Source organism: Sminthopsis crassicaudata, chromosome 5 (genome assembly GCF_048593235.1).
Source record: "Sminthopsis crassicaudata isolate SCR6 chromosome 5, ASM4859323v1, whole genome shotgun sequence".
Taxonomy (NCBI): Eukaryota; Metazoa; Chordata; class Mammalia; order Dasyuromorphia; family Dasyuridae; genus Sminthopsis; species Sminthopsis crassicaudata.
Window position 1 is genome coordinate 86,714,389 of NC_133621.1, and position 21,645 is coordinate 86,736,033.

At 33.6% G+C, this 21,645-nt stretch overlaps 1 protein-coding gene across 6 annotated transcripts in view; it reads right to left on the minus strand.

The window, feature by feature from the left end:
* The window catches only part of DPP6 (dipeptidyl peptidase like 6), a 1,195,887-nt gene that overhangs the window by 513,590 nt on the left and 660,652 nt on the right, over window positions 1-21,645 (minus strand). For all 6 annotated transcript variants that reach the window (XR_012482250.1, XM_074267390.1, XM_074267388.1 and 3 more), the window contains one exon: window positions 8,246-8,344. Coding sequence is in view for 4 of the 6 variants with exons in the window: in XM_074267390.1 (XP_074123491.1) it covers window positions 8,246-8,344 (99 nt within the window). In the remaining 2 variants the exon portion in view is untranslated. Of the gene's footprint in view, window positions 1-8,245; window positions 8,345-21,645 lie in introns of those variants that run through there.

Genomic DNA, 21,645 nt, shown 5'->3' on the forward strand with positions numbered 1-21,645 from the left:
TATTTTTAATTGGGGAGGCAATTAGCAATAGCAACATCCAAAAAAGGAGGATTATTAGACAGGCTTTTTAAGGTACAGAAGAAAGCAAAAACAAGCAGGATATTTTTGAAGATAATATAGAAAATTTATTATATGTTTTTACAAAAGCAAACAGTGTGAAACATAGACTCAGTTTTATATGTAATCCTCATTTTGTGCTCTTTTATATTTGTGAAAATGCTCATTTTTTGGTATTCAATTTCAAAACAAAAAGTAAAATAAAAAGCATAATTTCTAAATGTTAATAAAGTATATGAAATGTATTTTAAAGTATCTTACAAAAGTAAAAGGGAAAGAGCAAAAGGAAGAGGAAAAGAACTAATAAGAAGAAAAATGGAAGGAGAAAGCATACTAACAGGTAATCTTTAAATGGTAGCTAGTTTTTAGAGAGATCTAGTGACCTAGCTATCATTTTGAATGCCATATTTTGTGTGGATTATTTTATCAGATATGTACAGTAAAGTCCTTCTAAGAGCTTCGTTAAGCACACAGACAATTTTTCTATGGATTCAGGGATATTATTTATGAATAGCATTCACTGACTTATGTCTCAAAAACTACATGAAACCAAGCTGTTAAACAGAGTCTGATGGAGTGAAACCACTCTCCAGATCAAGATAGACTGGAAAAACTTCAATAAAGGTCAGTCTTACTTGTTTGAAAAGGGTGTACAGGTCACCTCCGACAGACTCTTGGAAAGCCTGTGGGAGGGTCTTAACCACAGAAAATGAGTAACTAAGATCTTCAGTCCTAGCTCAATAGAGGAGCAAATCAGTGGGGTAAATTCCAGTCTCAACTCAGAAGACAAACTTTGGGAAAACCAGGCTGTTTCATGAAAAGAGTAGGCAAAAATACACTCTGCAAACACAAAGGACTCCTATGCTCAAAGCCAAGGCTCAGAACTGCACATGAAGCTTGGGACAGCACCTCCTTTACCACAAGAGCAAAGCTCAACTACAAAAGTAAAAAAGAAAAGGAAAGAAAATGAGCAAGAAACAGAAAAGAATATTGACCTCAGAAAGTTAGTATGATGACAGGGCAGACCAAAACATAAACTCAGACAAGGACAAAATATACACAGAAGAAATCTCAAAGAATGTTATGAATTGGCTGCAAGCCCAAGGAGCTTTCTTAGAAGTGTTCATAAAAGACTTTAAAGGGCAAATAAGAGAGATAGAATAAAAAATGACAAAGGAAATGTGAGGTATATATGAGAGACTCAACAACTTGGGAAAAGAAGAAAAAAATTGTCTGACATAAACAACACTTTCAAAAGTAGAATTAACCAAACAGGAAAAGGGATGCAAAAGCTAACTGAAAAAAAATCACACTTTAAAAATGAAAACAGGGCAAATGGAAACCAATGACTCTGTGAAACAACAAGAATCAGTCAAACAAACTAAAAAATATGAAAGAATGGAAGAAATTGTGAAATTTCTCATTGGAAAAACAGTAGAGCTGGAAAATAGATCAAGAAGAGACGATTTAAAAATTATTGGCCTACTGAAGACCATGACCAAAAAAAAATGAGCCTGGACAGCACATTCTTCAAAAAATCATTAAGGAAAACTGCCCCAATATTCTAGAAACAGAGTGAGAAATACTCATTGAAAGAATCTAATGGTCATCTTCAGAAAGAGGTCCCACAAAGAAAACCTTAAAGAAATTCTTGCAAAACTCCAGAACTACAAGCTCAAGGAAAAAAAAATACTGCAAGCTGCCAGATAAGAGCAATTCAAATATCAAGGAACAACAGTCAGGATTATCCAGGATCTGGAAGCTTCTACAATAAAGGATTGGAGAGCTTGGAAATACCATATTCTGAAGGCAAGGGACTTAGGGTTACTAGCAAGAATTAACAACTCAGCAAGTCTCAGCATCATATTTCAGGGAAGGTGATGGAGCTACAATGAAGTAAGAAATTTTAAATCGTTTCTATTGAAAAAAAAAAAAAACCAATTAATTAGAAAATCTAATTTATGGACACAACTCAAGAGCATCATAAAAAGGCAAATAGGGGGAAATATATACTATTTAAAGGTGAAATTGTTTACTTCAACTGTATCTGTCATTTGGGTAGACAGAAGCAAGGCATCACATTCACTGAGGGTGTGGTTTTGAATAGACTCTGATATGATAAAATCAAAGAAAAATACATTAAGGGGTGGGAAAAGATCTGTATTTGAAAAAAAAAAAGGAAAGGTGAAATATAATGAGGCAATAAGTTCACAAGAAAAGGCCAAAGGACCTATTGTAATTGAGGTCTAAAAAGGGAGGAGGATGAACATTGTCTGAAGCTTGATTTCATCAGTTTTGGTTCTAACAGGTTATAACTTAATCATTTTTTTGGGTATAGAAATTTACTTAGCCCTATAAAGAAGTAGGAGAGAGAAGAAATGAAAGGGAATAGCAGGATATAAGAGAGGGCAGAAACACTAGGGGAAAAAGGGTGATAGAAGATAAGGGAGTGGGAGTGGGTTGGGTAAAAAATACTAAGGGAAGGGAGGAGGGGTGATAGGAGATAAGGTAGTAGGTGGGGTGAATAAAAAGCAGGACTAAGGATAGGGTGGAAAGAGAGAACAAAAGTATATATAGGGGAGAAAATAGAATGGAGGGAAATACAAAACTGGTAATCATAACTGTCAATGTGAATGAGATGAACTCTCCCATAAAATGGAAACTAATACCAGAGTAAAATAAAAAACAGAATCCTACAATATGTTGTTTACAAGGAATACATTTGCCACAGACACATAGAATAAAGATAAAAGGCTGTAACAGAATTCTTTATGCTTCAAGTGAAGTAAAAAAAAAAAAAAAAGGAAAAACAAAACAAAACAAACAAAAAAACAAAAAAAATAACAAGGGTAGCAATTCTGATCTCAGATAAAACAAAAATAAAAATAAATATTATTAAACTAGATAAGGAAGGAAAGTATATCTTAATAAAGGATACCATAACCAAGGAAAAAGTAAGAATACTAAATGTGTATGCATCAAGTGTTAAAGCAGACAAATTTCTAGAAAAGATTTTAAGCCAGTTACTTGAACAAATAAATAGCAAGACTATATTAGCGGGAGACATCAACCTTCCTCACTCAGAAGAAAGAACCTATGGAAGTTAAGGAAATGCTAGAAAACCTAGATATGATAGACCTCTGGAAAAAACTGAATAGGGACAGAAAGGAATACACCATTTTGTACTGTTAAAAAATAACCCCCAATTATATACCAAATTAGAAATTCTGAAATTCAAAGGAGAGATTAATAAAATTGAAAATAAGAAAACTATTGAACTAATAACACTAAGAGTTGGTTTTATTAAAAAAAAAACCCAACAAGATAAATTTTGGTTAATTTAATTTAAAAAAAGAAAGAAAATCACCAGCAATAAAAATGAACAATAAAAAAGAAAAAGAAATTAAAGCAATAATTAGGAGCTATTTTGCTCAACTGTATAGCAGCAAGTCTGACTTCCAACTGAAATGGATAAATATTTACAAAAATATAAATTGCCCAGATTAACGGATGAGGAAATAAATTAAACAGTCCCATTTTAGAAAAAAAATTTACACAAGCCATTAATGAACTCCCCTAAGGGGAAAAAAAATGTCCAGGGCCAGATGAATTCACAAGTGAATTCTACCAAACATTTAAAGAACAATTACTTCAGATACTATGTAAACTATTTGGAAAAATAGGTAAAGAAGGAGAACTGCCAAATTTCTTCTATAACACAAATATGGAATTGATACCTAAACAAGGAAGAGTCAAAACAGACAAAGAAAATTATAGACCAATATCCCTAATGAATATTCATTGAATATTTTTAAACAAAAAAGGTTAGCAAAATATTAGAACAATTTATTAGCAGAATAATACACTATGACCAAGTGGGATATATATCAGGAATGCAGGGCTGATAGAATATCAGGAAAACTACTGCCATAATTGACCTTATCAATAACAAACCAACAGAAATCAAATAATGATCTCAAAAGATGCAGAAAAAGCTTTTGACAATATACAGCACCCATTCCTATTTAAAAACCACTACAAAGCATAGGGATAAAGGGAGCTTTCCTTAAAATAATAAGCAGTATCTATCTAACACCAACAGTAAACATTATTAGTAATGGAGAAAAGCTGGACACATTCTCAATAAGATCAGGGATGAAACAAGGATGCTCATTATCATCACTATTATTCAACATTGTACTAGAAATGCTGGCTTTAGCAATACGAAAAGAAAAAATTTAAAGGAATTAGAATAGGCAATGAGGAAATAAAACTCTTTGCAGATAAGATGATAACTTAAGAGAATCCTAGAAAATCATCCAAAAACCTACTGGAAATAATTAACAGTTTTAGCAAAATTGCAGGATATAAAATAAACCCTCACAGCATTTCTACATGTTACTGACAAAGTCCATCACCAAGAGACAGAAAGAGTAATTTCATTTAAAATTACTATTCCTGTAAACAAAATAAAATACTTAGGGGTCTGCCTGCCAAGATAAGCCCAAGAATTATATGAACAGAATTACAAAACACTTCTCAGACTAATAAAGTCAGATCTAAACAATTGGAAAAATATCAATTGCTCATGGGTCGGCTGAACTAATATAATAAAAAAAATGACAATTCTGCCTAAAATGGTCTACTTCTTCAGTTCCATACCAATCAAATTGCCAAAAAGTTATTTTATAGAACTAGAAAAAATATTAACAAAATTCATATGGAAGAAAAAAAGGAAAAAATATTAAGGGAATTAATGAAAAAATACAAAGGATGATGGCTTAGCAGTACCAAACCTAAAACTATATTATAAAGAAGCAGTCATTAAAATAATTTGGTACTGGCTAAGAAATAGAGAGATAGGTCAGCAGAACAGATTAGATAAACATGCCAAAATAATCAAAACCTATAGTAATGTAGTATTTCAAAAAGCTCCAAACTCTAACTTCTGGAATAATAACTCATTATTTTATAGAAATTGCTGGGTAAACTGGAAAAATCATGTCAGAAACTGCATAGACCTACATCTCACATTCCATGCCAAAATAAGGTCAAAAAGGGTACATGATTTGGGCATAAAGGATGACACTAGAAACAAATTAGGAGAATAAGAGATAATTTATCTATCATGTCTTTGGAGAAGTGAGGAATTTATGACCCAAAAAACTAGAACATATTATGAAAAGGTAAAATGAACAACTTTGATTACATTTAATTAAAAAGTTTTTGCACAAACAAAATCAACAGAAACAAGATTAAAAGGGATGTACAAAGTTGGGGAAAAATCTTTATAACCAGTGTTTCTGATAAAGGTCTCATTTCTAAAACATATAAAGAGCTGTGTCAAATTTATAAGAATACAAGTCATTCCCCAACTGATAAATGATCAAAAGTTATGGAAAGACAATTTTCAGATGATAAAATTAAAGCTATCTATAGTTACTTGAAAAAAAATGCTTTAAATCACTATTGATTAGAGAAATGCAAATTAAAACAACTCTGAGGTACCACCTCACATCTCTCAGATTAGCTAACAAGACAGGAAAAGATAATGATAAATATTTGAGGGGATGTGGGAAAACTGGGACACAAATGCAATGTTGGTGGAGTTGTGAAATGATCCAAGCATTCTAGAGAGCAATCTAGAACTATGCTAACAGTGTCATTACTGTGTCTGTATCCCAAGGAAATAATAAAAGAGGGAAAAGGACCCATATGTGCAAAAATGCTTGTAGCAGTTTTTTTTGTGGTAACAAAGAATTGGGGGGGAAAAGTGAATGCCCATCAATTGGGGAATGGCTGAACAAGTTGTGATATGTGAAGATAATGGAATGTTCTATAAAAAATAATGAACAAGCTGATTTTTAAAAGGCTTAGAAATATTGACATAAACTGATGGGGAGTAAAACAAGCAGAACCAAGAATACATTGTACACTATACAAGCAAGTATGTGTGATGATCAATTATGAAATGTTTGGTTCTTCTCAATGGTCCAAAGCAATCCCAATATACTTTGGAGATAAAATGCCATCTGCACCCAGAAAAACAATCAAGGAGACTGAATGTGAATCAACACAGGCTATGTTTACTTCTTTTTAATTTTTAAAAAATTTCTCCCATGGCTTTTCCCTTTTGCCCTGATTTTTCTCTCCCAACATGATTCACAAAGTAATGGGTATGAAAAATAAATAAACTTACTAGAAAAATTAATTAAAATGAGTAGAATTCACTGTATTGGCAGAAGTCAAGAAAAGCTTTGTATAACAGAATGGTAAGTTAGCCAATATCAATTATGTCCTATTCATGGCTAACTCTGAGGTATTACTTATGTGGTCAATTCAAGAAAATTAAAGCTTGTCAGGGGCTGGTTTGGGCATGATTTCATCTGAATTGTCAGCATATTTTTGATCTATCACCTACTACTATATGTAGGTCTATATAGATGAAAGCAAATTTCTTTGACTATATTAGCCAAAGAAATATAAAATTAGGAAGGTAAATCAACTGCCTTTCCTGTGCATCAAACACCAAATCCATATATTTAAATATTAAATGGAAATAAATTTTTGTTGATATGTTTTTTTCTGAATTAATTATTACTTAAAGTTCATGTCAAACCAAATTCAAAGGAATTATCATTTTTTCCCCTGGATTATTCTACTTAAAATTTCAGTGAAACATTAAGAGATAGAAAGAGGATTTTTGGTTAAAATACTGACTAGTGCTTGTTAACTGTGTGACTTAGGGCAAGACGTGTTAGGTCTTTGGAGCTAAAAGAAGAGCCTTGGGCATACATGAATTTTAAGGTCTTTTCTAAAACCAGATCATGGCAATGAATAAAGCTCTGTAAAGTTCACTATTACATTCTTGCTGCAAGCTTTTTTCACATAAACTCTAAATTTGTTTTAGATAATAATGATTATGTAATTCAATTGATAAAATATACTGAGAGTAAAGCATAATCACAAACAAAGCTATTGCCCACAGTTCTCTAGGTATAACATTGACAAAATATAAGAGAACCTTTTAAATAGATGCAATCATATTCTACACTCAGATCCTTGAAACTATGCAATGTAAATCTTTTCAATTCTGGAAAACCCACAAGCAAAATTTCAAGCCATGCAATGAAGTACATATCATCTTTGTCATCCAATTTACTGTTGAAGGTGTCCCAGTGATGCTTTCTGGCAGCCTGAAGAAAATGAGCTTGTTTCCCAATACTTTTATTCAATTACACAGAGCAATCATTTGATCTACCTTGGGCAATATTCTGTGAATATTTAATATAAAAAAGCATGGTAGAGAAGTGACTTGTCTCCAGATCACTTCTTCCTGATTTCCATTGAGTGGAGGAAGAAGAGAAAAAGGAAGATGTCCTGACCTTGGAACCAGGATTACAATCTGATCTTAATCACAAGGAGAGCATTTAACTTCTAAGTCACAAGAAAAAGTCAAATGTGGCAAATGTTAATATCCACCTTACAGGATTATTGTAAATATCAAATGAGATAAGTCATAGAAGAAGCTTTAAAAATCTTAAATGTCTATTAGTTACCATCATTTTGTTATCCTTATGTTTATTTTATCAGAATAAATCTCAATAGGGAAATGTGAATATTAGTATGACTTAGCATCCTGGACCTAGTTATCTTGACAATATTCCAGAGCCATTCTTTTATGATCTTATCCCCGTTTACCTTATTTTGGCATCTCTATGCAATAGGTAGTGGGGGCAAAAAAAGTACAAGATACAGGACAAGGAAAGAAGGAAAGACTTGTAAGGAAAGAAGGAAGGAAGGAAAAGCCAAGCTCTGTTTTTTCTGTAGTATAACTGTTGCTTAGCAACATTTCACCTCTGGTGGAAAAAAAAGTAATGTCTCAGTGAGATGACACATTGCACAAATATAATCAGAAGATTCATTTTTTATGAAGTTAAATGCTGTGTCAGTGCACCATGATGCAACAACACACATTAAAAAAAAGTAACACAGAGTTATGAGATTTACAGATTCTGATTGTGATAACAGGATGACTAACACAGAAAGAACTCTAGTACACAGACAAAAGTAGGAGGGAATTTTAAGCTGAAAGTAAGAAAAAAAAGAGTAAACAGGAGGAAGCAAAAGGAACAAGGATACATATACTTTTGTGAGAAAGGGGCTCTCATGTATACACAGGACTCACCACTTATCCATTTAGCCTCTGGATCATGAATTTTGAAGTCGGGACTGAATAGATCTTCAACTGTTACTTTTCTCTTTTGTGAAAGGCTGTTATCTTCAGCTGGAAAAAAAAGAAGCCATTATTTTTAATTAAATGTTTCAATGTGATGTAATTCAACAAATGTGTATTAAAGGCCTATTATGTGTAAGTACTAAGCTAGTACTAGAGATAGAGATATATTTCATAATAAAATAAGACATAGTGTCTTTCCTCAAAGACATTGTCTTCTAACTGGGTCAAATATTTAGAAGTCTATATCTAGATAACTTCAGTATTACAAAGATCTGTAATTTTGTCATTGTTGGCATTTCTTTCACCATTGTAGATTCCTCTGTGTACTAATTATTACCATATTACTTGAAAAATTCATTACTCTGTGGCTAGCCTGGTGATATAGGATACTGTATATCAAAAGAAATTGAAAAGAGTGGTCAAATAAGTGGGAGGAGAGTCAAGAGGGAACAGTGTCACAAATCCCCAGAGAAGAGACAATATTAAAGAATAATGGGTGGTCAATAATCTTAAATGCTGCAGAAAAGTTGAGAGAAGGAAATTAAGCAGTACAAAGTTGAATATGAGTAATTTTGGAGAGGGCTGTTTCAATTCAATAATGAAAATCTGATAAGCATGTCATCTTGCTTTCATCAAAGTTACGGATATAAATATTAAACATCAGAAAATAAAGAACAGATCCTTAGGAAAATCAACAAATGATATCTCTCCTGCCTTTAAGCTGACACTGAGGCAATTGTGACTATACCCCTCACACAGCAATTACAACTGGGAGTTATTAAAGTGCCTTGCGATGCAATTCACTTGTGGATGAACTTATCAAAGGCAACTAGATGCTCTATTTCCCCTTAACTGCTTTAAGTTTTCAATTCCCTAATAGTCTTTTTGATCTCTCCTGTTAAATCCAAAGATAATTTTCATTTTCAGAGAAACTAAAAATAAAATACAAATTGAATCATTTTACGTCTCTCTACTGTATTGTCTTTCTTAAATAGCAGTCCTATCTCTTCACTGATCACTCTCTTTTCACTAATATGTCTTTTAACAAACCCTTTCTTGGGGCAGCTAGGGGACACAGTAGATAGAACACCAACCCTGAAGTCAGAAGGACCTGAGTTCAAATTTAACCTCAGACACTTAACACTTACTAGCTGTGTGACCTTGGGCAAGTTACTTAACTCCACCTCAGGAAAAAAAAAAAAATCTTTCTTTTGGCCTTTGCATTCAATGACAACCTTAGCTTATCCTGAACTTGATATTCCTACCATCATTCTTATAAGATTGTGACATACTTCGACATTTATGTTTAGTTGCCTTCCTTTTTATCTACATGATTGAAAGAAAATTTAAGTTGGTCAATTCCAAATATAGATACACTAGTCCTTTTGTACAACTATCCCATTACTTTTTCACTCATAGAATGTAACTTTTCATCACTTGAATTTTATGCTTTATAGTTTTCTCTTCCTCTTGCATTTTCTTTCCCTGTAAAATTTTAGAACATGCTTTCATACTATCTGCATTTTTCTAAACCCCTTGAAATTATTTCCACTCCCAAATCTAGGATATTTGTAAGACTATGCTAGGCTTTCTTCTCTCCATCTCTATGATGATTTTTTCCCCCTGAGGCAATTGGGGTTAAATGACTTGCCCAGGGTCACACAGCTAGGAAGTGTCTGAGCCACATTTGAACTCAGGTCCTCCTGACTTCAGGGCTGGTGCTCTATCCACTGCGCCACCTAGCTGCCCCTTTTATTATGAATTCTAATATCTAATAGTCACCTATCTTGAGAGGTTGATATTGCAAAAGAACCATTTCCTTCTTGTTGAACTTAATCCAGACATTTTTTTCTGTCTTTTTGCATTAGAATCTTAGTTCACTTCACTTATTAACTATATCTCATACATTTGTGTTTTGGGTTTTAAAAAGAAATGAAATGTAGATACACATTATTCTTAGGTTTCATTACCCCTCCCCCTTGACTATTTCTTCTATTCCTTTAGCTTCAAACTCTCATCTCAGTGTAATTCTTTTAAATTTTAACTGATCTCTCTTAATCTGGACACAAATTTCTTACTGGTTTTCTCTGAAGTTATCTTCTATGAATTATGAATTACTAGAAATTTCTACCTATTTCTCCCTAATTTCTTTTGACTCTAGTTTGATGTACATCTGTGTGCTCATGTATATGTAAACTTTCACAGCTTTATTCTTCCCACTCCTTTTCACTCCCTCTTTATATTTAATTCATTCTTAATCAGATTTATAAGAGGGAAGGAAAATGAAAATATATTATTATCATTAACTCTCATTAGATGCACTCTACTTCTCGCAAAGAGACTTTGTATAATGGATAGAGAGGCAACCCTGTAGTCATGAGATCAGGCTTCAGTACTTGCCTCTGACATATATTGACTATGTAATTCTAGGCAGGTCATTTAATCACTCAGTTTTTCAATGCATTGTACATGGAGAGCCCTTATTAGGAACTTCTTATTATGAAATCTCATGACTAGATGCAAACAAATCCAAAACTTATTGATCAAGTGTCCACCATTTCTATATAGTAATATGAACATTAACAAGTAATAAGTACATTAATAGTAACAAAAAATCAAAATCTTGTTGGACACTGTCTTTTTAACTAAAAGAGAGAGAGAGAGAAAAGAAAATATATCAATGGGACAATCAGTCTTCTCATCTCAACAAATATTTCTACTAAGTTTGGGGAAAATTGCAAAAATTGAATTTAGTTACCAAGGAATCCCTTTTCTCATTTCCTCTTCATCGCACACCATTCTGATGCCTCCCCCCATTATCCTCTCCTTAACTCTTGTCTTATATGAAGTTGTACGGTAGTCCTTCTTCTTGCCAAGACAAACTTTTCAATAGATACAAATAATTTCTTTCCATACCATCTTCTTCAGCAGATTATTGCTTCATCTTCCCACTCTCACTCATCTTCAGGTCCTTGTCTACAGTTTGTTTCCCCAATGCCTCCACACAAGTTTCAATCTCCCTACTCCCATATCCAATATGTTGCCAAATTCTGTTGTTTCTGTCTTTGCAATGTCTTGTGTGTATATATATATATATCCCTTTTTTCTGATGTGCCTCTACCACCACTCTAGATAGGTCTCCATAATCTCACACCTAGAATACTTCAATAGCCTTCTTGGTGGTTTCCTTGTCTCAAGACTCTCCCCACTTCAGTTAACCTTTCATTCAGAGCTTAAATTAATTTTTCTAAAGTGCAAGACTGAGCACATCACTTCCCTCTGTTAAGTGAACTCCTGGGACCCCCTCTAACTGCCAGGATGAAATATGAAATCATTTGTCTGGCATGCAAAGTACTTCATAATTTGACCTATTTCTATCTTTCCAGTCTTCTAATACATTACTCCTGGCAATCAATCCCTGGCTTATATTCTGCCATCTAAGGACAATGGACTCCTTGCTGTTCCTCACACAAAAACATGTATTTTGACTAACTGTTCTAAATGCCTAGAATATTCTGATTCCTTCTTTCCACCTCCTTAGTTCCCTGCCTTTTCTCAAGTTCCCGCTAAAATCTGCCCTTTTAAAAGTAGCCTTTCCTCTGAGATTACCTCTAATCCATTCTTGTATATATCTTGGATGTACAAGATTGTTAACATGCTGTCTCCCTTCTTAATCTGTGCCCTCTTTTAGAACTGCAATTGTTTATTTATTTTGTCTTTATTTGAGTCTCCAAGGCTTAGCACAGTGTTTGATACATAGTGAGCACTTAATATGATTATTGATTTAATTCAACTTATTAATATATAAAGTTTAATAATATCACTTAAAGTTATTCCAGCTTTGAAACCCATTTCCAGAATGAAGAGCCTTAGGGGTATACGATCTATCCTACACCATCTTCTCTTCCTAACAAGTATAACAGTAGAACTGCACCTTGAAGAGACAAAGTACTAAATAAATGTTGCCAGGCTATCTAACTCTATGAATCTAAGATAAATGGATGGAACATCTGTGGGCAGGAGATTATATCACACTTGCTTTAGGCAGCCCATAATGAGTCCAGGAAAATGAATGCCATTCTTTTTGACATTTGCAAAACCAGATTATTCAGAAGACATACATTTTCATTCAAGTATATTTCAGAATCAATAACAAAAGCAAAAGGCTGCATTGTAGCCATTATTTTAAGTCAAAAGAGTGTATACTAGTTCCCCTTCCCTCCATATAGCAAAGGAATAAATGATGCTTTCCTTGAAGATGCATTATCAGGATTTTCAGGACCCTCCACAATATAGATATGATCTATTAAGATTTTCATTTCATTTTCATTTCATTTCTTCCTTGAACCTTTCCTGACTTTTATAATGGGAACTTATTTTTCAGTCATTTAATCTCATAGTACTTCCTATTCCTTTAATACATATATGATATTCTATTAATCTATGTAACTTTGCCTCTCTCTTTATGTTGGAAATAAGAAACAAAAAAATCAGTCTTGGTACTATTGAAATTGCAAAAAAAGAAAAAAAAGTCATAGTCTCACATTATTGGAGTAGATGAGGTGATCATATGTTGAGTTCTGAGAGGAGAACATGGTTCCTTACTATATTGCCAATTACATGACTAAAGTGACATCTTACTTGTTACGGGACAGAACTCTGAACTTGAAACAAGGAGCTAAGTCAGTGGAATTGAGGAGACAATGTAACCATCTAGTTTAGCATGGTTCAGTATGATAGATTTAATCATACAACAAATAATGGTTTCCTAGAAATATAATGATTGGTTTATACACAGTGTAGAGCATATAAGCTAGAAGCTCTCAGGGCCAGCGAAGATAAGCACACTAGAAGCTCTCAGAGGCTGAGACAGATTATCTGTCTACCTTTGTGGTGGCTAGAGGCTGAAGCACAAACCTTTGGATTCAGAGAGATTCAGAGGGCAGAGAGGGAGGTAGGAGCCCAAGCTCTAGGAACCAAGGAGAGAGAGAGGCCCCTAAGAAAGCTAACTGGGCCCCAGGAAAGGAGACAAGACTTTGAAAGAGACAATAAAGGATTTGGACTTTTTAACACCTGGCTATACTTGTGGTGATTACTGAACTGAAATGAAGGCTGTCTCCAGAGACCCCAAGAAAACCTCAACAGAGAATATTACATTTTAGAGAGAACATTAGATTTACTTATTGAGTTTTTCTCTTTCCAGAACTTATCCCCATGAATTACCCATAATAAGCACTTAATAATAATTTTTTGAATTAATGAAACTTTTTTTCTTAATTGAAAGTACAGCTGTCCTGGATGCTATCAATAAACAAACAGTAGCATGGGGTACTGAATAAAGCAGTAGATTTGGATTTATGAAAAATAGGATAAAATAATGAGGAGATATATTTTACAAGATTTACATATATAACCTGTATCAAACTACTTGCTCTCTCAGAGAGAAGAGAGGGGAAAGGAGAGAGGAACAGAATTCATATCTCAAAAAAAAATCTTAAATGAGTGGTAAAAATGGCTTTACATGTAATTGGGAAAAATTAAAGATTATTGAAAAAGAAAGAAAACTAGAGTAAAAACCCACCTTAGGTCTCACTAGCTGAGTAAATCATTTAACTTTTCCCCGTCTCAGTTTTCTCATTTATAAAATGGGGATGATAATGGCACCTGCCTCATCAGGTTATTATCAGCATTCATAAGAGATAATGAATTACAGTGCTTTGCTAATATAAAAAATACTATACTGAAGCTAATTATTTTTAAAAATTATAACAAAAATGTTTGTTGAGTTAATGTTTAATGAACAATTACACTGCTCTCTAGAAGTTTTCATTATGAAACAATGTTTTTTAAATTAAAGCCTTTTATTTACAAAACATATGCATGGATAATTTTTCAACATTGATCCTTGCAAAACTTTCTGTTCCAAATTTCCCCCCTTCTCCCCACACCTTCCCCTAGATGACATGTAGTCCAATACATATTAAGTATGTTAAAATATGTTAAATCCAATATATGTATACATATTTATACAGTTATCTTGATGTACAAGAAAAATCAGATATAGAAAGAAAAAAATTTGATAAGGAAAACAAAGTACAAGCAAACATCAACAGAAAGTGTGAAAATGCTATATTGTGATATATACTCAGTTCCCAGGCCTCTCTCTGCATGTATATGGCTTTTTTCATCACTGAACAATTGGAACTGGTTTGAATCCTCTCTTTGTTGAAGAGAGCCACATCTATCAGAATTGATCATCATATAGTCTTGTTGTTGCTATGATCTACTGATTCTGCTCATTTACTTAGTATCAGTTCATGTAAGTCCCTACAGGCCTCTCTGAAATCATCCTGTTGGTCATTTCTTCCAGAACAATAATATTCCATAACATTCATATACTATAATTTATTCAGCCATTTTTATGGAGAAGTAGATTCCATTCACATTCACATTTAAAATAACTAATTCTGTATTTCCTGCCATCTTATATACCCTAAGTTGTGCTTTTCTCTTTCCTCTTTCCCTTTCCTCTTCCCCAGTATTTTGTTCTTGATGACCACCTCCTTTAAAAGTCCTCCCTTTTTTAGAGCCCCTTATTCTTTCCCCTAATTCTTCTGTTTTCCTTTCTATTACTCTTTTCTTTTCTTTCCCCCCTTTTCCGTCCTATTTCCCTATAAGGTGAGACAGGTTTCTTTGTGATAACCAAACGTGTCTGATATTCTCTCTTAGAGCCAAATCTGATGAGAGTTTCATACAATGCTCATTCTCCTCTCTTCTTTCCCTCAATGGTAATAGGTTTTCTTTGCCTCATTGTGAGATGTAATTTTACTTATTTTACCTCCTTTTTCCTCTTCTGCCAGTATGATCCCCTCTTCACTTCTAGTTTCTTTTTTCATATTATCATAATAAACAGAAATAAAGTTCTCAATATAGTTTTGAAGTTGCTCAAAAAGTTCTTTCCTTTTTATCTTTTTATGCTTCTCTTGAGTTCTGTGTTTGAAGATCAATTTTTTTGTTCAGCTCTGGTCTTTTCATTAGACATAGGTGAAATTCACCTATATCATTGAATGTCCATCTTATTCCCTGAAAGATAATGCTCATTTTAGCTAGATACCTTATTCTTCTCTGTATCCCAGTTCCTTTGCTTTTTGGAATATCAAATTCCAGGTCCTTCAATCTTTTAAGGTGGAAGCTACTAGGTCCTGGGTAATCCTAATTGTGGCTCATTGGTATTTAAATTGTTTCTTTCTGGCTGCTTACAATATTTTTTTTCTTGGTAAAAAAAGTTCTGAAATTTAGCTACGATATTCCTTGGGGATTTAATTTTGGGTTCTCTTTTTAGAGGTGAAGGGTGGATTCTTTTGATGGCTACTTTACCTTCTGATTCTAAAATATTGAGGCAATTTTCTTTATTATTTCCTGCAAGATAATGTCTAGGTTCTTTTTTTTTTTTCATAGTGGCTTTCAGGAAGATTTATTTTCTAGGTCAATTGTTTTTCCTAGGAGGTATTTCATATTTTCTTCTATTGTTTCATTATTTTGTTTTTGTTGACTGATTCTTTAAGTCCTATTAAGTCATTCATTTCCATTTGTTCAATTCTAACTTTTAGTGTATTATTTTCTTCAGTTGCCTTTTTAAGCTCCTTTTGCAATTGGCCAATTAAATTTTTTTGTTCTTTGAATTTTTTTTTTTCATTTTTTCTATTCTTTCTTGCAATGATCTCATTTAATTTCCCTATTTTTCTTCTAACTCTCTTTTAAGATTCTGTAAGTAATCTTTGAAGAAAACCTTGTGAAATGGGGACCAGCTCATGTCTCTCTTTGGGGATTCTTCTGGAGTTGCTTTGCCTTTAGGAACCTCAGAATTAGGTCTGTTCTTCTCTCTCTCCATAAAAGCTGTCTATGGTTCATTTTTTTCAAGGCTTGAGGTCTGACTATTCAAGGAGCAACAGCTGCTTTGATTTGTTCTGGGGCAGTTCTGCTGATTGATTTCCAGTGCTGGGTGATGGTGGCTAGGTCTGGCATTCTTCTGGGCTCAGTGATTTACAATTTGTTTTTTACAAAAGGCAAATGTGCCAAACCACTTGCTTGCCACCAGAACAGAGTGGCCTAAGAGACTTACAGAAGATTCCCAGGTGTGTGGAGGCTACAAGCTCTGACTCCCTGCTACAGCTCCTTGCCCTGGTATCTTTATGCTGCAGTCTGGGTTTGGCAGACTGTCCCCCTGCCCATTTGAAACAGACCTGTTCTGAAGTTCTTCCAAGGTATCTTCTTCTAAAAATGTGTTGTACTCCAAATATTTATGGATTCTTTGACTTCAAAACCAGTTTAGAGGCTTAGTCTGCGGTTGGTTTGAGAAAAGGAAGTTATAGAGAGTCGTGTCTGCTCTCCACCATCTTGGCGTAGCCCCATTATGAAATAATGTTGACAAAGACAAATGTCAAGATAGTGTTTGAAAAAGTGTACATTAAATAGTTAGTAGTCTACTAATAAAAAGCTGGACTAGAGCAGAGTTGCTCCTATTTGCATTTCTCTTATTACTGGTCATTTTAAACAATTTCATATCCTAATCGTTAAAAGTTAATTAATGATTGTAAATAGTTTGTTATTAGTCTGCATTTCTTAGGACATGCCCATACGTGGTTCCTGACCATCAAACCCCCTTTTACATTAGGAAACTTTTCCAGACATGAAACTGTGAGAGATAATGGCCCAAGATGCTCCCCCCCAATTATATACATTTAAATGGGCAGTTTCCTAGTAAAAGAGCAGAACAAAGAGAAAAAAAAATAAGGTAAGCAATTCTTGCTATAGAAATAATTATCTTAGTAAGTATATATCCTAACTGATATGTTGTAGATTCTACTTATTGTAGTCTTTGTTCAAACTATTTGTTATATTATAAGTACTAGCATTAATACTAAGGACTAGGTAATTATCAGACTAGGTAAGCTATGATGACTTTATTTCATATCAATTAATTGAGTTTTAATAAAGACATTAGAGCTTCCAACCTAAATCCTGCCTAAAACTTTAGGATTTTGCAGATTGTCAATCTATGAGATTTGAAACTGTTTATATATAATTCTCTTGATGTCAGTTGTCCAGGAAGCACATCTGATGCTATTGGGTCATTGATGTTCTACTTTTCCTCTTCCTCTAAAACTTCTGGTTACAACACAGTCTATTCTATTAATATCTCAGTTGCTCTTTGAAGTTTTCTAACTGAGAGTATAAAAAAGTCAAGCAACTTGGGTTTAGCCAAGGAAGTATCAATTTATTTCATTAAGCCCAAATGAACAGAGTGAAATGAGAACTTCAAAAAAAGACAAGAAGGCTAGAACACTCTCAAAAACAATAAAACAAATTCACAGATTTTTAAATGTACTATTTCCCCTCTTCTTTAAAGTAGTCTCCTTCCAACTTGATTCTATTAATCACTGTCATGTCTTGACACTAAACCCAAAGAGTTGCAAACCTACATGATTTGTCATAGGTATATGAGCCATCAAAGATACTTTTTAAGTCACACAATATTATCCTCTCGCTTTGTAGTACTCCCTCATTCCTACCTCAATCCCTCAATGAAATTATATGGCCCAACTTCATAACCAACTTTATTCATCAAACATATAATTTGAGACTATTAAACTAAAATATACTGTTGTGTCCTGCTTTCTAGAGCCCCCAAGTTAGGGTGAAAAAATGTACCATTGCTTTTTAGAGCCCCCCATTTAGAGATGACTAAAATATACCTTCCTAGTGGAGAAGTGATGAGGATGGTGGAAAAAGGGAGTCCATTTATTTTAAGGACTTTCCCCTTTATATAATGTAACAAAAACAACATTGCCCATGTGGGACCACATAAACAACTTGTTATTGTATGTAGTTTGTTATTGTATGTAGTATGTAGAGCTGGTATCACTCTTTGCCACTTGGTATCACTCTTTGCCACTTCGTATCACTCTGCTTCAATCACAATAACATCCCCTGACTTCTCAGGAAGGCTGAGAGCCCTTAGGGGAGATGGAGAGCCAAACCAGACATTGTTAGCAGGTTCCCTCTGGGCTGAAGGGTCTTATTTCTTACCCAGAGTTTCCCCACTGACTGTGACCCTCTATAAGGGATCAGAAATAAATGTAAAGGCAGCATTATTGTGAAGAGTGCTGACTTTAAAGTCAAAGGATCTGGGTTCAAATTTTACTTCTGTAACTTTGGGAAAGTAATTTAGAATTCCTTGGTCCTCAGTTTTTCCATCTGTAAAATGAAGGGGTTGAATTAGATAGTCTATGAGGTTCCTTTTAGCTTTATACTCTTAATCCTAATCCAACTCTCATTTTACAAATGAGGAAATTGAGCCTTAGAGAACAAAGGTGGCTTATTTAAGGTCCTACATGATTCCTAGATATTTTCAAAAATTAATCCTTAAAAGACAAGGATTATTTTTTTTTTTAATTTTTATTTTATTTTATAATTATAACATTTTTTGACAGTACATATGCATGGGTAATTTTTTACAACATTATCCCTTGCACTTACTTCTATTCAGATTTTTTCCCTTCCTCCCCCAACCCCCTCCCCCAGATGGCAAGCAGTCTTATATATGTTAAATATATTACAGTATAATTTAGATACAATATATGTGTGTAGAACCGAATTTTTTGTTGCACAGGAAGAATTGGATTCAGAAGGTAAAAATAACAGTTTACATTCATTTCCCAGTGTTCCTTTTCTGGATGTAGCTGGTTCTGTCCATCATTAATCAATTGAAATTGGATTAGTTCTTCTCTATGTTGAAGAAATCCACTTCCATCAGCATACATCCTCGTACAGTATCATTGTTGAAGTGTATAATGATCCCCTAGTTCTGCTTGTTTCACTCAGCATCAGTTGATGTAAGTCTCTCCAAGCCTCTCTGTATTTCTCCTGTTGGTCATTTCTTATAGAACAATAATATTCCATAACATTCATATACCATAGTTTACCCAACCATTCTCCAATTGATGGACATCCATTCATCTTCCAGCTTCTAGCCACTATGAAAAGGGCTGCCACAAACATTTTGGCACATACAGGACCCTTTCCCTTCTCTAGTAGTTCCTTGGGGTATAAGCCCAGTAGTAGTATGTCTGGGTCAAAGGGTATGCACATTTTGATAACTTTTTGGGCATGATTCCAGATTGCTCTCCAGAATGGTTGGATTTTTTCACAACTCCACCAACAATGCATCAGTGTCCCAGTTTTCCCACAGCCCCTCCAACATTCATCATTATTTGTTCCTGTCATCTTAGCCAATCTGACAGGTGTGTAATGATATCTCAGAGTAAAGACAAGGATTATTAACATAAAGTAGTACAGACTGAAAATAAGTCCAATAAAGCTTTCTAAATTCTTTATTTAATGATAGCATCATAACAATAAGTTTATAGAAGCCTTAAGATATAAACCTGAAAAGAACAAAGTTTATTTGGATAGGGTATTTTCTGTTGTATTTGTTAAACTTCAACTGATGTCTTACTTCAAAGTTTTTAAAAATTAATTCATTTTAATTTTCAAAAGATATGCATGGATAATTTTCAACATTAACTCCTGCAAAACCTTATGTTCCAATTTTCTCTCTTCCCTCGATAACATTATTTTAAAGTTTTAGCACATGGTTGGGATAATCAAATTTCAAAGGTTATGCCAGCATATCAAAAGTCTAGTCAGCTCCTCCCATGCTGGAAATACTTTCAGCATGGTCATGTTATGATCTGTCTTCTATGGATCACTCTATGTATCTTTAGAAGGATTCATTATTAAATTGGTCCCCATGTAATGCATCTTCTTCCACTCAAAAACTAATATATAACTGAGAAGTTATTATTTAAATGGATAAAGAGTCTATCTATACTGATGAAAACATTGATTGAACCACAATGACAATAGCTTGTGACTCAATTCTGGAACTAGTTCAGTTTCCTTTCTACTCAATTGTGAATTTAGTCCAATTTCTTCATATGGGTAAACTTTATTAAGTTATGAGAATTGTGAGAAAACTTAATTGCATTGTTTGAATCTAGTGTTGTGTGATTGGGAAACTGGGCTTTCACTATCTACTTCTTAGAGATAAGTGAATAGGTTATGCTGACCAGAAATTAAGTCAGATACAAATTAAACAGCTCATAAGTACTATTTGAAAACTGGCCCTGTACTGGTCAACCAGTTCTTGTTCCCTTGTTCCTTTGATTGATTAGAGACATTTGGGGTAGTATGAGTGAGACACCTCTTTTTTATTTCAAGGAAGTGTATTTCTTTGTTCTTCCCCTCCCAACTTTTAAAATTCTTAATGTTTTCTTCCAATTAGAAACTAAATTATCTAACCTTGTATCCTGGTTGATATTCTATTTTTTTAATGCATAAAAATCTGCCTCCACTGGTATTCTTGATCAAGTGTCAAGCTAAAAAGGCCTTGTCCTCATTTGTTATGCAATTGGAATACATTGCTTAATAAATTGATATGCTGAGAGGCTTGGACCTTTATTTCCTTAGTTATTTGAGATTTCAACCAGCTAGTACAGTATAACATTTTTAAAAAAGTTAATCTCATGGACTTATAGTTATACTTCATCAATTTTTCTATTTCTACTTCAAGATTACGCTTTAGAATATCTATCACCACTACTACTAGCTGGCATTTATATAATACCTTAAGCTTTGTAAGGAATTTTAAAATTAGCTCATTTAATCCCCATGACAACCTCCTAAGGTAAATGTTTATTTATTCCCATTTGGCAGATAAGGAAAAAGAGGCTGAGTGAGCAAGAAAAAGATAAGTGCTATTATTATCTCAATTTTGCAAATGAGAAAACTGTGACTGAGAGATTGCATGACTTGCCCTTGCCCAGGATATGAATTCTGTTTTTTTTTTTTTTTTTCCTGACTCCAAGTCTAGGAACCAAACAATTGCACCATATAGTTTCTAGATTCCAAAAGAAACTAATGCAAACAAAAACAATCATTAGTGCACTGTTCGATCTTGAAGAAATCTTATGAATATGTATAAGTAAAATGTTAAACTAGCAGGTAATATTTTAAAATAACATTCTGTCAAGGAACATTGTCAAGAGAACTTCTTTTGTTAAAATGCTCAAACTAGTTAATTTTCTATCTAGGAGAAACAAATGGTTATAGAATTAAATAATCTATGTTACTACCTGCCCTTTACATCATTATTAATATTTTAATCCAAAACTATGAATTCATTGATGGAGGAACATCATTCATAACTTATAGTCTTAGAGAGTTACCTGGGGTTGGTGAATGGAGATCAAACTCGCTGCCAGTGAATTATATGCAGCCCACAAAAC